Below are 15738 nucleotides of genomic sequence, written 5' to 3'. Positions count from 1 at the left end.
GTGGCTCATCACTCTTTTCATTTGAATTTCAAACCATATTTTTGAATTTTAAAGTTTAAATTTCAAATTTACTCTAACCTTTCAACTACCTAATTTAATCTAATATATAATCCCAAAAAAATTGCCTTTAATTATTTTCCCCTAATTTTTTTTCTCTCTCCAATTTTTATTCTCTCTGTAGTCCTCATAGAAAGCAATAACAAATGAAGAACATTTAAGGTTTCTGGAATTCTTAGTTGTGTCGTGCTATAGTTTGCCGGTGAAATTGTTGCGGATGACTTCGTCTTTAATATTTTTTTCCTCGGCATGGTGACCAGCCGGCAACCAGTAGTTTATAACTAATTAGATTACTTTTGATGTTAATAATTTTGAAGATTAAAACTATTTTAATACAAATTTGGTTGATACGAATTAATGTTGTAAATTTTCGTAGAATTTGTAGTTGAAAATTGATTTAATGGTGCTGCCGAAATTGCCGAATTTTTAGGTATGCACATGTGAAGGATAATGTTGAACCAAACTTGGTAAATATCATTGCCGAAATTGCCGAATTTATAGGATTTATATATTCTTGTAAATATCATTGGAAAAATTTCATGAACCACGTTGAACCAATGTGAAGAAAAAATAGAAGATAAAATAGGCTGCCTGGGTTGTGTCTTCACCCCCAACACCCACATTCCATTCCTCATCGCTGCACACATCTTCGGTGTAATCCCCCGTATTTTTAAATATATTATAAATGAAATTATATTTTATTTATAATATTTATTTGTATTTTTCCGGAATTTAATTTCAAAAGTTTCAATTTTTAATTTGGGTCGAAAATTATTTTGGTACAAATTTCTTATACATACATTCATTCTATAATTCATGTCCAAACAATCAAAGCCTAACCCACTTTACTTTCCTAATTGGCCCATTAATTTTATGAGGCTCAATCTTACTATTTACCCTACACCACTCTCTCTCCTATAAATACCCCATACATCCCCAAATTTTTCCCCACACAAAAAGGTTAGTCTTATTTTCTCTACTCTTTATTTTATTTTCTTATTTTCCTTTTATTTTTATTTTTATTTTTCCTTTTATTTTCTTTTCTTTTCCCTTTTTCTTTTCTTTTTCTTTCTTTCTTTTTTTTTCCTCCTCTTCACGTGAGAAAGACCTCACTGCCGCCAACCAAGTGCTGCTGTCGCCTGCTGGCTGCTGCCACACCGCCGCCCGCCTTCGACGACCCACCAGCCCAGCCACCACCGTGGTTGCCGCCCCTTCTTCTTCCTTTGTTTTCTTAATTTTGCTTAATGTTCATATAATTAGTTTTGGGTTTTGATTTTATAGTATAAAGTTTATATTTTTAGTATCAAAATCATGTTTTTGATGTTTTAAACTAATAATTTCAAATTATAATTGTTGTTATAATTTTCAGATTTTATAATTTTAAAACCTAGGGTTTCAATTTATTTAAATTAGGATTTTAGGGTTCTTATGACTAATTAAATTGGGGCTTTTGTTCCTATTGTATTTCTAATGCATAATTTAGCATAAAAACATGTTTTTGATGAAGTTTTAAGGAGTTTTAATCTAATTTATATTGCTGGAATTTTTGGTTAAGTATTAATTTATTGTTGTTGGTTGTTTTCGTCTAGGAATTGATTATTCCTTAGGAGACTTCTAAGTGATTAAAAGTGGCACAAAGAATTGTTTATACGAGGTACGACATGTCTACTTCGTTGTAAGTAGTATCATGTTTAGGTACCAAAGAAAAGAACTTAGTTTCATGATTAGAGAACACTTGGATGAAAATTGTTTGGTTATATATTTAATTAATTCATGTATTTATGTTTATGAGGCATGTTTTGGTGAATTAATTATATATGCTTGTATGGAATTATGGGTGCAAGTATGTTGAATTATATTGGATTAATTATTTGTATGGAATGTTGATACAAGCATATTTTTATTGGATTGGTTTGTTAACCACATTTGGATTATTAAAGGATTGGAATTGAATGGTTTAAGTGGAATGAATTTATTAATTATTCCACAAGGTTATTATTATTTTGGCCATGTTTGGTAATTGACTTTTTAATGGATTTTTGGTTAGCTTTTGTCTTTTGGCTTTTTAGGTGGTCAAACAGCCAAAAAATGTGTTTGGTAATTGGCTTTTTAGTTAGCGAAAAAGCTGGCTTTTAAGCCAAAATGAAAAAGCTGCTTTGAGTAGCTTTTTTGTTGGCTTTTGGCTTGTTGGCCCACAAATTATCTAATAAACAGCCAACAACCAACAATTAATTTACCAAACACTTTTATAAACAGCCAGCTTAAACAACCAATTTCAAAAGCCATTATAAACATCCAAACATTCCAGCTAGTCAAACAAGCCAAGTGAACCAGCCAAGAGCCAACCGCCAACAACCATTTGCCAAACAAGGCCTTTATTTATTACTCGAGCATGAATTGTTAGTATGTTGAGTAGAAGTGGGTTAAGCCGAAATGGCTAGGTGGGTTGACTATGTTCAACAATTTGGATAATTTGGAAGTTTAATGGATTTAAAGGTCAATTTGTGATGTGATCATCATTGTCCTAAATAAGATTAAAAGTGAATTGATGTATGATTTTTTATGTATGTTCTACTTGATTGAGTCGGCTATTAATTAAATTTGTAATCACGTAAAGTGAAACATGGATGAGCAATAAAACTCTAGAAAGTGTGCACTTCTAGAGTATTGACAATTATGGGTTGGGGTACACGGTGGTAGCCCGTGGATTTCCGAGGCTTGTTTGATCAACATGTCCTCTTCTCTTTTGGTATTTACATTTTTATTTTACAATGAAAGTTAGATGGGATCCTAGACTAACTTTGTGAGAATGGAGTCGCGCCCATTCTTGCATCGCGCTAAACTTTTATTTTAAATGGTCATTTGGGACCAAAATGATTTGGTGGATTGGACAACCTCATCTATTGCTTACTCCAAATTAAATTAATTAAATTAAATATAAAGAGTCGAGTGTTTAGAATTGGTTAGAAAGTATGTTGAGTCAATTGAATTGTTTAAGTGTGGAGTCTTGATTAATGAATTCAAGTTGTATGTTTATTTACTTTAATTAGTTGAGCATGTCAGGTTTTGTGCGTTGTAGCTTGTATGTACTCAGCTTTGCTGATTGCGTGCTTTTGTGTGTTTTCTTTTGGTCATGGCCTTCGCCTTTCAATGACCCTGTGATGATCCAATTATTACACTTGTATTATTGGGGAGCAATATTGCATAGGTTAACTTGATGATGTGAAGTTCAGTGATTTGACATACGCATTGTCAAGGGATTGGTGTGATTGAGAGTATTCGTTCTTTGTGTTGAACTTATTTATGTTTTACTACTTTAATTATGTTTTGGGACTTCGATTATTGGTTTGGTTTTAAATAAGGGCCTTTGTGGTTCCAATTTGTAAGCTTTGACTGATTGGTTTTCTAAATTATATTATTTTAAGATTTAAGTTGGATTTCCGCTGCAATACTTTGATAAAGCCTTAACGTTTTAACACGTGGCAGTAACATGCCAATGGTTCTCCTCTATTTTTATTTAAAGTAAGTGGTTTGGAAAAAGGGAGAATTATTAGGGTGTTACAATCGGTCATGGGTTGCACACAAGTCGACCCCCTAAGAACCTCAACAGTAGTAGCGTCAAACGGAAATTCATTCTCAAAAACATTGACATCCCGAGAAACAAATTAAAAATCTCCTTAGTCTCCAAATCATACAATCTCCAACCTTTTTTCCCGAAGGGATATCCCAAAAAAACACACTTCCGGCTCCTACTAGCAAACTTGTCACCCTTACTACTTTGATTATGAGCGTAGCACAAGCATCCAAACACCTTCAAATGATCATACATAGGCTGTTTACCAAACAAAACTTCAAACGGAGATTTAAACCCAAGCAACCTAGAAGGAGTACAATTTATCAGATGACAAGCCGCTTGCACACGTTCCCCCCAAAACTTAATTGGTAGATGTGCTTGAAATCTCAAGGCTCGGGCTACATTAAGAATATGTTGATGTTTACGCTCAACACGTCCATTTTTTTGAGGCGTTCCCACACAAGAAGTTTCAAATATAATCCCATTAGCAAAAAAATAGTCCTTTAAGGAATTGAATTCCGTGCCATTATCACTACGAACTAATTTAATCTCACACTCAATTGACGTTTAATTAAAGCAACAAAATTAAGAAACATCAATTCAACTTCTGTTTTATTACGTAATAAATACGTCCACACTCCTCTTGAGAAATCATCTACTATAGTTAAAAAATAAAGAGAACCACAAGTCGACGCGGTCTTGTAAGGACCCCACAAATCAACATGAATGAGTTCAAACAAACGACTACTTTATTTGTGCTTATGGGAAAACTACTCCTATGTTGTTTTGCCCGAGGGCATACATCACATGCTTTAAGACTCCTATTAGAACTACTCAGAACTGGAAGGTTTGTAGAATTTTTCTGGAAGGATGCCCCATTCGTTAATGCCACAACTTTTCCGATTGATCCTTATCTATCTTCAAAGCCTTCACCTCAGGAACACCACGGAAATAATAAAGTCCATCTACTCGTTCACCCGCTCTAATCACCTTCCTCGTCGTTAGGTAGTAAATTGCAGAGTGCAATTTGATTCATCACATAATTGAGTAGCGGATATTAAATTGCAATTTAATTGAGGCACAAAAAGAACATTATCGATCTTCAAACCCCCGTGCAAATCACAAAGTTGATTTTAGATGAATTAGCACTTTTCTCATCCGGTAGTCCTAGCGGCCAATGTTGCACATTAGAAATATTTGTCAAAAGGGACAAATCACAAGTCATATGGTTGGATGTGCCGGTGTCAACGATCCAACCTAGGCCAATTGATCCTTACCATGAAGCTTTGATTTCATAGTCGAAAGATGATCAAGAATCTGCTGAATTTGTGCCGGTGTCACCCCTGCAAGGGCAACCCCGTCCGCTGCCATAACACCACCAGCGTGCGTGTTGTGAGAAGTGGTTTGACCGCTTGTCTTGTTGGCGCGCACTGGAGCAGCAAGTGCACTGATTCGCCCCCACCTCGGCCACCACCATCGTTGTCTCCGGAGTCTCCACGAACCCCTCCTTGACCTTCACGCCCACGGTTACCCCACCAAGGAGGGTAACCATTAATCTGAAAACATCCTGCTTCATCATGTCCGACCCGATTGCAATGATTGCAAAATTTATCAGAGGAATTATCACTTGAACATTGTGGTTTGGGTGTAGCATCATGTTGGAGCTTGAACGCCACTGCATTATCACGAGCCGACTGACTGGATAGGGCAACCTCACCCCCCCTAAGAGTTCTACTTGTATAAGTTGTTGATATACCCTATCAACCGTGGGTATCGGATCTTGAGCCAAGAGTTGACCCTGAAGAGACCCATACGCATCATCTAGCCCAATCAGAAAGTGATGGACAAAGTCCGTCCTCTTGTCTCAACCTTTCAACTTGCGCCACTATGTTACACTTACATGCCCCACAAGAGCAATTAGGAATAGTCAGGTAAGTGATTAACTCATCCCATATTTTAGAAATCCGACCAAAATAAACGGCTAATGAGTCTGTCTTGCCCTATTTACACTCACCTAGGGAAATCTTCAATTGACAAATCGTGTACCGCTTACCACGCAAAATCAGTTTTTCAAGTTAGTCCATAACAACTGAGCGTCATCATATTCTCCAATAGTACTTCGCACTGACAGGTCAAAGTATTTGTTATCCAGGCAACCAACATCGAGTGAATGACCACCCAGTCTTCTACTCTATCCGCATCCACGGATTTCGTGACAGAGCCGTCAATAAAACCATATTTCCGTTTTGCCTTTAACGAGGTACGAATAGCCCTCGCCCACTCATCGTAAGTCTCACCTCGAAGTTGAATCGGTGTGATAATGTTTCCTGTTCCATCGCTTGAACCAAGGTAATAAGTCATGTCCACATTAGCCTTTCCTCCATAACCACCAGTCATCTCTCACGACTCAACAAGGAAAGGTTAGAAAAATTGTCAATGGAAATCTGCTCACAAACTCAGGAAAATCGTGCGTCAATTATATATGGAGATTAAACATACGAAGAATTTTTTTTTTTTTAGACCTTTACGAGGCTCTTGATACCATGTTAAATCAGAGGCAAAGTATGAAAATAATTCTCTGTATTCTCATTCAACTTCATGGCCACAATACAAGTATATATAAAGTTAGGATAACAACCTAAACTTTCCGCAATATTCTATCTTTTTAGAAGATATGTTGCCTAAATTAATCACAATAATATCCTAGAGTATCTAGAATATCTACAATAAATAAACACTTTATAAAGTAAATCCTTAGGATAATTCTTTTGTCGGCAATTTATTTTAGGGATGAAGCCTCATTATTTGATCTTGTAAGTGTTCCAGATTTAACTTTCCTCAATTATTATAAACGGATGCAATTTAAGCTCATTTGATCAATACTAATTTGACATACTCAATTGAGGTTTGCAACCTATTTAATGTCCAAGATTTGGAACATTTACAAGAATAAATCCTACACTAATTCCTAATAGCCATCATATATATTAAAACATTTCAAAGTGTTCGAAAACATACAATCTTTAACCCATTCATTCTTCTTATTACTTTTATAAAGTTTCACACTTTTCAAACTTCTATTTCTCGTCATGTTTAATTATATTTAAACAAAACTTAGTAAATAACATATATATTACGCGCAATTTAATCCATCATGCTTTCCACTAAATACAACTTTTGCATTTGCACATGAAGCTGAAAGAATGTTATTGGCTATCTTTCCAATTTTTGAGGTAATATTGAGAAAGACATCAACCACTTCTATTCCGTCACAAGGAGCCGCCTTGTTGCATGCAAAAGAAAGAGGAGTATTTGATGTTGTGGTACCCCTAATGTTCTTGAAATGGACATTTGTGATCTTTGCGTAATTTGGCTACATAAATAATAAGAAAATTACTTTAGATCACTATCAATTATATCCTTTATACATAGTTAAAAAAAAATCAAAAAATTTAAGTATGTGACAAGCAAAAACTACTCATCAATAATTATTTATTATTAGTTAAGTCCTATTTAACTCGACTTTAAAAACAATATTTAATAATAAAAAAATATATAAGTTCGGTAAAAATGATTTGAGTTCAGCATAAATCAGTAACTCTAAAGAAGATATATAATAGAGAATCAATAAAATTAATCCCAGTACAATAAATAATTTCAGTTCAACAAAAATAATTTCAATTATGTAAATATAATTTCAATTCAGCAAAAATAAAGTGAAGTGAGCAGAGTCTTGCTTAATCCATTTGAATATTTTCCTAGTCTAGCCGGTCCTTCTTGTATGATTATAAAAGATACGACGTAGGGCCTGTTCACATTTATTGAACTGAGCTGAACTGAACTGATTGGAGTTGAACTGAACTGAATTGATTAGAGTTGAACTGAACTGAACTGAGCTGAAATGAATATTTTATGAGAGAGGAAAATTAAGAGCTAAACTGAACTGAACTGAACTGAACTGAACTGAGCTGAACTGATTGGAGCTGAACTGAATTGAACTGATTGGAGCTGAACTGAACTAAACTGAACTGATTGGAGCTGAACTGAACTAGTTTGAAATTAAGTAAATGTGAACAGGCCCGTAGTGTGTACAAGATAATCTTATTCTATTTATTTTTATTTATCGTGGCAAAAGAAACATGATATTAAGACATAAAATAGAAAGCTAAAAAATATGAGTATGAAATAAAAACCTTATCTGGTATCGGTGGATAATCTTGTTTAATAACGATTGGATTTAGGGTTTGATCCATTATTAGATCTTCAAAAATAATGTTTGATACTTCTCCTGGTTTGTCTGTTGGCCGAGGGTTTATTCTTGCACCAAATTGTGTTCCTTTGAAAGTACAACTCTTAACTGTTACCCCTTTCACATTATAATCAGGGTGAAAACCATCTGGTTGGGCTCCAACACTGTAACAGCATATTTTAAACACGTTACAATATTTGTGAAACATTAATTGTTGCAATATTTGTGGAACGAAGGAAGTATTATCTTGATTAAAAAAAAAAAAAAAGAGATTACCTGATTCCTTGTCCGGCAACACAGGTGACTCCGGTAATAGATATATCACTTGAACCACCTGAAACTGTGATGCAATCATCACCGGATTTGATTCGACTGTTGGTTACTGCCACCAAACTAGATCCACTAATGTAAATGGCATTAGAGTGTGTATTAGGCTTAACAGTAGTAGCTTCAAAGTTGGCATTGATTATCGATATATTATGGCTATTTTCAACCAACAGATGGAATGCTGAAGGATTCATGGAATGTATTCCATCAACCACACAACTTGTTGCATTGCTGAACTTTATACTCTACAATTCAAGTTAACAAGGTTTATGTGAGACTAACCGAATGCGATAGTGCAAAAATGAAAGAACAATATTACTCCCTTTGTTATTTTATTAGAGTCTCATTTCTAACATTTATTACGCACATAATAGAGAGAAACATGACTCTAATAAAAGGACGGAGGGAGTATTAAAAATATTTTCTAACAATAAAATACTTCCTTCGTTAGTTTTTTTTTTTTTTTTTTTTAATTGCAATGTTGGGAATTTTCACGCTTGCTAATACATAAATTTTGCCATTAATATATTTAATTACAACTCCATTAAGAACTATACTTCATATACTACGTATAAAAAAATATTTTAAAAGTATAAAATCAAGATGAATCTTACAAGATCCCACCTGATTATGTTTTTCTAAACCAAACATATAAATCGCAAAAGACAGAAAGCAGTGTGTGTGAATATTGCAAAACCTTTAATGTTGTGATTAAAAAAGAACGGAGGAAGTATTTGTTTTTTTTTTTCAACGATCATCCTTTGTAACCATCTACCCCGTCGCTATAATAAAAAAAATGATTTGAATGTAGTAATGACTTAGGCCCTGTTTGATTCACCTTAATTTTGCTGAACTGAAATTATTTTTACTGAACTGAACTTATTTTTACTGAACTGAACTTAATTTTACCGAACTTAAATTATTTTTACTGAACTTAAATTATTTTTATTGATTTTCTATTATAATTCTTCTTTAAGAAAATTGAATTTTACTGAACTGAACTTATTTTTATTGAACTGAAATTATTTTTATTGAACTGAAATTATTTTTACTGAACTGAAATTAATTTTACTGAACTGAACTTATTTTTACTGAACTGAAATTATTTTTACTCAATAAGGTGAAGAGAACAGGGCCTTACAGGCATGATTTCCGAGAACACAAAATCTTTCTCAGGGTCAGCTGCCAATGGTGGCTGATTAACGTTGATAGCTCCGGTACCGGTGAATGTAGCTCCCTCTACTTGTTGGAAGACAATCAATTCTTGATTAGGGAACACACTAGGATCAGGGTCAGCTAAAATAGTTCCATGAAGTTCAACGGTTACATGAGATTGGCAAGGTCCGGCAAATAAGACTTGTGCAACTACAAATGTGCCTTTAGGAATAACCAACTTTGATGGTCCAATGCTATTGCAAGCCTTTTGCCAAGCTTGAATAAAGGCCTGCATTCAAATATAAAGTAACAAAACTATAAGATCAATGCAAGTTTAATTTTAACCACATTATTCCTTATTTCTAGAGCTGTCAAAAACTGACCCGACCCGAGAACCCGACCCGAACTGGCAATGATCTGAACCTGATCTGTACCCGAACAATGGGGTGAAACTAGTGACCTGTAACCCGACCTGAATCAACCTGACGTTAACCAACAACCGATTTGATCCAATATTTTATGACCTAAACCCAAACCTGCACCCGATTGGATAGTAACCGTCAACCGATTTAATCCGACCCGACAACAATCTGAACTCGAATTAGTACCTAACCTAATTAGAACCTGAAAACGATTATAACCTAACACAACCTGTTATTGACCCGAGTCATGAAAGGTTTAATAAAATTTTACACACCTTTCGTTCAACTGGTACAGTTCTATAAACCCTTAATCCTTAACTAAATATTGGTACAATTTGTTCAGCTTGTATACCTTTTGTTCTCTATTACTTTGCATATAGACTTAAAAAAATCTTGATAATGTTTGATCAAATTATAAAAGGCGTAATTATATAGGTTCAGTTTCACTACATCGATATTTATTCGAATTGAATTTGAATCAAAACCAAGAATGAATGATCTAACTTTAAGATTATCCGACCAAATAATTATCTAACCCAACCCTAACCCCACCCTAAACTCGGATGTACCATCTATTACCCCGCCCAAACTCGACTCAACACAACTCGAACCTGAAATTGAACCCGATCTGAATTTGACTCAAATCGAACCCGACCTATACCCGAAAAGGAAAACGACCCGGAATAATTTAAACCGAAATTGACCCGACCTGAACCTGATCTGAGGCTAGATTGACCCGACATAATCTGATCCTAATTCAGCCCGAAACTAATCCTAATAATTCAACCCGAAACCTGATTTGACCCGACCTGAACCCGACTTGAATACCCAAATTCACAGCTCTACTTTTTTTTTTTAGCAAAATTGACAGCTCTACTTATTTCATATCATTTGTCAATTTACAAGAATAATAATGTATTTTATATATATAAACAATCAATTTAATTTGCATAATATACTTCAATTTTGAGCAGCAACAAGTATGTATTACGTGCTAAATATACAATTTTATTAAAAATTCATTGAATTATTTTGGAAACAAAACTTGGATAACTATTTTACAATCCTGTTCATAATTTCTTTTTGAAACCCTGTTCATAATTTCTTAATCAATAACATAATATACTAAAAGAGGCACTAGGAAATGACATGTGCTGTTATTTTCCCTCCAAAACCATCCTCTCTCTTCTCTTTCCAAAAACGTTTTAGAAAATATTTATATAACTTGATTTGTAATTCTTTTATTATACCTTTGATATATACACAATTAACTAAAAGATTATTTTAAATATATTATAATTCGTATCTTTTCTTGCCAAAATCTTTTAAAATATTATTTGTATAATATGATTTCTTATTTGGTCATTTTTTTTTGTGTTAATCGATCATACTTTTTATTTAACGAGATATATTTTATATTGTGTTAGGGAAAAATAAACTAACTATTTTCTTTTCCCCCAAAAATTACAAGATGGTGACATTGGCTAAACTCCCTTTCCTCTATTTAATCTCATCTTATAATATCACATCCTATTTTGTTTGTTTTTCTTTTCCACTTCCTACAAACATTGTTATTATTTTTGTACGTATTGATTTAAAACTATTTTAATACTATATAGCTTTAATTTACGCAAAATTAATTTTTTGGTTAAATACATGCATTGCACGGGCACTAACCTAGTCATCTCTAATTATTGACTCATAGAATCGAACAACTAACTTATGTTAAAGCATATAAAGGTTTCAAACCTAAATAGCAGGTTGAAATTGTCTTAAACTTTTCCAAAATAAAAATTAATTATACTTTTCCATCGAATTTTAATAATATAATGATTTTCACTAATATATATTTCATACATATATTAATGATTAAGGTAAATTTGAGCATAAAAATCAAAATATATTTAATAAATAATTGGGATATAGCCATATAGGGAGCAATGAAGTAAAGTAATTTTTTTTTTTTTTTTGGGGGGGGGGGGGGGGGGTTTACAATTAGGTTAAATAGTGGATCTAATTATCAATTAGAAGTTGTAGAATAAAGAGATCATAAGATGGGATTTGATTACAATGTTGGATGCATCTAAAAATCCATCATCATGGATTAGTCCACTCCTAACTTCCTAAGTCCTAACCTATCCAACCACCTACAAGATCACATCCACTTCTTTTGTCTTCCCATCTCTTCATTAAAAAATGTATTGAAAATTTTATTTGGAAAAATATACGACGATGGGTCATTTAGCACAAGTGGCAGATCTTGGGTCGAAAAATTTGTCCATTTAGGGGGCGGGGGGAGGACAAGGTTTGATCCTCAAACCTTTTGCTCAAATATAACAATACTCAAATACTATGCCATAAGTTTTTTAATATAACTATTAAACATTATATAACTTATATCCAATAATTTAGATAATAAGGGCGGCCAGTCCCCAACCTATCGTGGTCCGCCTCTGTTTAGCACATCGAATTTATAATTAATTTTGCGTGGAACATTCACTCTAGTTGGTATTCTCATAACCATAAATGATAACGGGGAAGAATATGATAGAGCTTTACCAGTGAATTGGAATTTTCACCATCTTCGGTGTATTCGGGCTTGCCATTTCCTTTTGCATCAAATTTCGTGACATCGAAAATGCTAGATTCGCTAGTGTGAGCAACAACTATTGTAACATCGTATAGGAAGAATGCCAAGCCTAAAACGAATAGAAGATTTTTACAAGATAACTCTCTTTTAATGGCCATTTTCTAATCTTAGTACCAAATAACAAGAAAGAAAGACAACATAGGGAATTAAGAAGCTAATGATTTACTATTTTTGCAATATATTAAACATTGGTTAATATTTTTCTTCAACTCCACATATAACGATTTGTATTAACGTCCTTTCACTTGTAATCATAGCATTGTTATTTACTCTTATCCATAGGTTGTGAGAATTTCTAGGGAAACTCTATTTATAGATTTTGAACACATTTATGCTTAAATTAGAATTTTTAATACAAGTTTATGAAAATATAAAACATAATTTCTACTTTCATTGAATAGGTTTATAATCTAGTATTCCATATATATTTTTTCAAGATTGTATGACAAAATCACACATCGATTATTTTTTTTATGTTAATTTTAAATGGTTTATAATGCTTTTTATATGTCTGACATTTTTGCTGTAACCTCTTTATACATTTTATAAGAATATATGACAAAATCATGTGTTAATTATTATTATAATGTCAATTTTCTAAGGCTTATAATGTTTTATTTATGTCTGAGCAGTCTGACAATTTCACATTTACCTCTTTCTATGAATCCTTATTAAATTTAATTCATTTTTAAATAGTAATTAATGTCTCTGAAGAGTAATTCAAATGATTCTTAACTAGTAATACACAATGCTTGATTAAAAAAAGAAAAAAAAAAGTAATACACAATGCTTTGCATTTTTTTCAATGAGTTTCTAATCTAATTTCTAGTGGAATGAAATTAGTATGCACTATAAGCCTAAAGATAATCAAATACACGCTAATTAACACCGACCAAAAGAGAACTTTCAATTTAAATATTAGTAAAAAAAACTCCGCAATTTCTATCTTACTCCTAGACTACCATGCTCAAAGTAGTTTAGTTTATAAAATTCATGTTATTTTGATTTGAACTTCTTATTATTTCAATTTATATATATGTTATTTTAAAATAAATAATACACGTTATTTCAATTTCGCCCTTTTCTTTCTCCCAACTAATCAAACCCAAAATCAAATACACTTTATCTCTCCTCTTTTCTTCTTGTAGTTTTTTGGGTTTCCCATAAATCAACCTCCCACACTCACTCTCTATCTTCCTCTAAGTCTAAGCTACCCCAACTCAAAATCACACACTTTCTCTATCGCCTTTTCTTCTTCCAATTTTTGGGTTTCCTAGAAATCAACGGATTCGAAGCCATTTAAGGGTTCAAATGTGTTCATGTCCAGAAATTTAGTACCCCTTGAAGTATTTGATTCTCTTCATGATGCCCTAAAATTCAACGCTACTAATGTTATTTTGATGTGAGCTTCTTATTATTTCAATTTATATATATGTAATTTTTAAATAAGTAGGAAAAAAGGAAAAGAAAAATCCAACATTTGCACATTTTCCTCCTAAAAATCCAACCTTCATTTTATTCCTCAAAAATCCAACCTTCATTTTATTCCTCAAAAATCCAACCTTTATACCCCTCCTTCTCTAACAGATTCATTTTACCTTCAACCTGTTAAACAATTTTTTTTTTAAATTCTCTCAATTTCTTTTCTCACTCCTCTTTTTTCCTCAAAAACGGAAATAACCCAACTACCCACCAGTACGCCACCAACACCACCAGAACACCGTACCACCATGACACGATTGTTTATAAAAAAATCTCCTCACCCCTCCCCCACCAAGCACCACCACCCCTAGCTCCTCCACACCGACCTCCCTTCCCTTCCCCCTGGTCCAGTCACTCCCAAACCCCCTCCCACCGCCGGAATCATCCAAGGAGGAGAGAGACTCCCTTCTTTAGCTGACACATTTGTGTCAGTTCCCGAAGTTATCAATGAAATTTGTGAACCCACTTCTCGTCATCGTCTCTCTTTTCTCCCTTTCACTATTGATACCTTGGAACCCTCCCCTGAATCTCTCAGAAAAGCTTTGTTTCTATCTTTATTTCTTTTGTTTTTGATCAATTTGATTGTTAAATTTGTGGGCTTTGTTAAATTTGTCTAGTTTTGTGTTATCATTGACTAATTGGGCTGAATTTCAATTGGGTATTTTATAATTGTGATGTTGAATTGTTTTCATGTCGATGTTCCTGTAATACCCCTTATTTTCAAAACTTATTTTTTTAATTAATTAATTAAGTAGTATTCTTAAAAAGGGTATCTTGATAATTTATTTTACTATTTGAATTTTGGAGTCAAAATGATAATTGAATTTTGGCGCTAAAACTCAATTATTATTTTAGATTTTGGATAAGATTTATTATCCATTTGTTTTATTTAAAAACCCGATTATTTATATATATATTTCGGATATTTTAATTAAACAAAATTATATTTTATTATTTAATTAAAGGGCCGAATTTCCTAAATAATTAACTAGGAATTTTTCTAATTTTCTTGATAAAGAAAATTTGATTTTCTTAGTTAAATTAAATAGTGAATAATTAGTATTTTCCTAATTAATTATATTATTCAAAATATATTATTTACGCAATCATTTTTACTCCTTAAAATTTAGCAAATATTTCCCTAAAACTATATGTGCCTATGTGGAGGTCTAAAAATATGAGCATAGATATGCTCAATATTTTCAGCCACCATATGCTAAATTTGGGTTAATTATTTTATTAATTTTGTATTTTAACTATCTTCCTCAAATTTTCTTATTTTCTAAATTCCTATTTTTTATCTCCCAAAGATTTGATCATCTTATTTTCCTACCTTATATCTTCCTTGAGTATTCTCTAAGTAATCTATTTTGCTATATTATATTTCATGACAACACACACACCTTCCTTAAATTAATTATTCTTAGTCACCTTAATATTTAACTTTCCATAATTCTTTAACTCTCTTATCCAAGTAATTTCCTTAATTCTTTTTACCATAATTCTTCCTACATTCTCCTACCATAATTCTTTCATTCATGAGCCTATAAATACCCCCTCATACCTCTCATATTCTTCACACCAAAACTCGATTCTCTTCTTCTCTCTTATTCTTCTTTTCCCTAAACCTGTTCATATTTTTCTTCTCCTCTTTTCATACAAATATTATCCCGTATACCTTGGAAGCCAGTTTTCGGGCACTTCTGGTCAATTTTTGGGGTATTGATGTTTCACGGGAGATTGTTTCTCTTAAAAACTCCTTGAGGTTAGGCTCAAGAATCACCCAATTCGAAATTATATTCACTACGTGAAAAAATGAAAT

The 15738-nt window shown here is 32.8% G+C and overlaps 1 protein-coding gene across 1 annotated transcript; it reads right to left on the bottom strand.

Annotated features, from left to right (window-relative positions):
• Positions 1-6764: 6764 nt before the first annotated feature.
• LOC145625288 (polygalacturonase-like) lies at positions 6765-12532 on the bottom strand. Its single transcript, XM_081678349.1, has 5 exons — positions 12344-12532; positions 9349-9651; positions 8157-8452; positions 7825-8044; positions 6765-7004 (listed from the first exon to the last, which is right to left on the bottom strand). The coding sequence occupies exons 1-5, from the start codon at positions 12530-12532 to the stop codon at positions 6765-6767; spliced, it is 1248 nt and encodes a 415-aa protein (XP_081534475.1).
• Positions 12533-15738: the final 3206 nt, after the last annotated feature.

This window comes from Chenopodium album, chromosome 3 (assembly GCF_948465745.1).
Source record: "Chenopodium album chromosome 3, dcCheAlbu1.1, whole genome shotgun sequence".
Classification (NCBI taxonomy): Eukaryota; Viridiplantae; Streptophyta; class Magnoliopsida; order Caryophyllales; family Amaranthaceae; genus Chenopodium; species Chenopodium album.
This window is presented reverse-complemented; position numbering and strand designations above follow the sequence as displayed.

What these genes read in the sequence shown, in the direction of transcription:
- LOC145625288 (XM_081678349.1), bottom strand. Translation starts at nt 12,532, where the DNA reads ATGGCCATTAAAAGAGAGTTATCTTGTAAAAATCTTCTATTCGTTTTA. An exon ending in GTGAAAATTCCAATTCACTG is followed by an intron (nt 9,652 to 12,343) that starts GTAAAGCTCTAT and finishes ATTTGAATGCAG; the next exon opens with GCCTTTATTCAAGCTTGGCA. An exon ending in ATCCACCGATACCAGATAAG is followed by an intron (nt 7,005 to 7,824) that starts GTTTTTATTTCA and finishes TTATTTATGTAG; the next exon opens with CCAAATTACGCAAAGATCAC.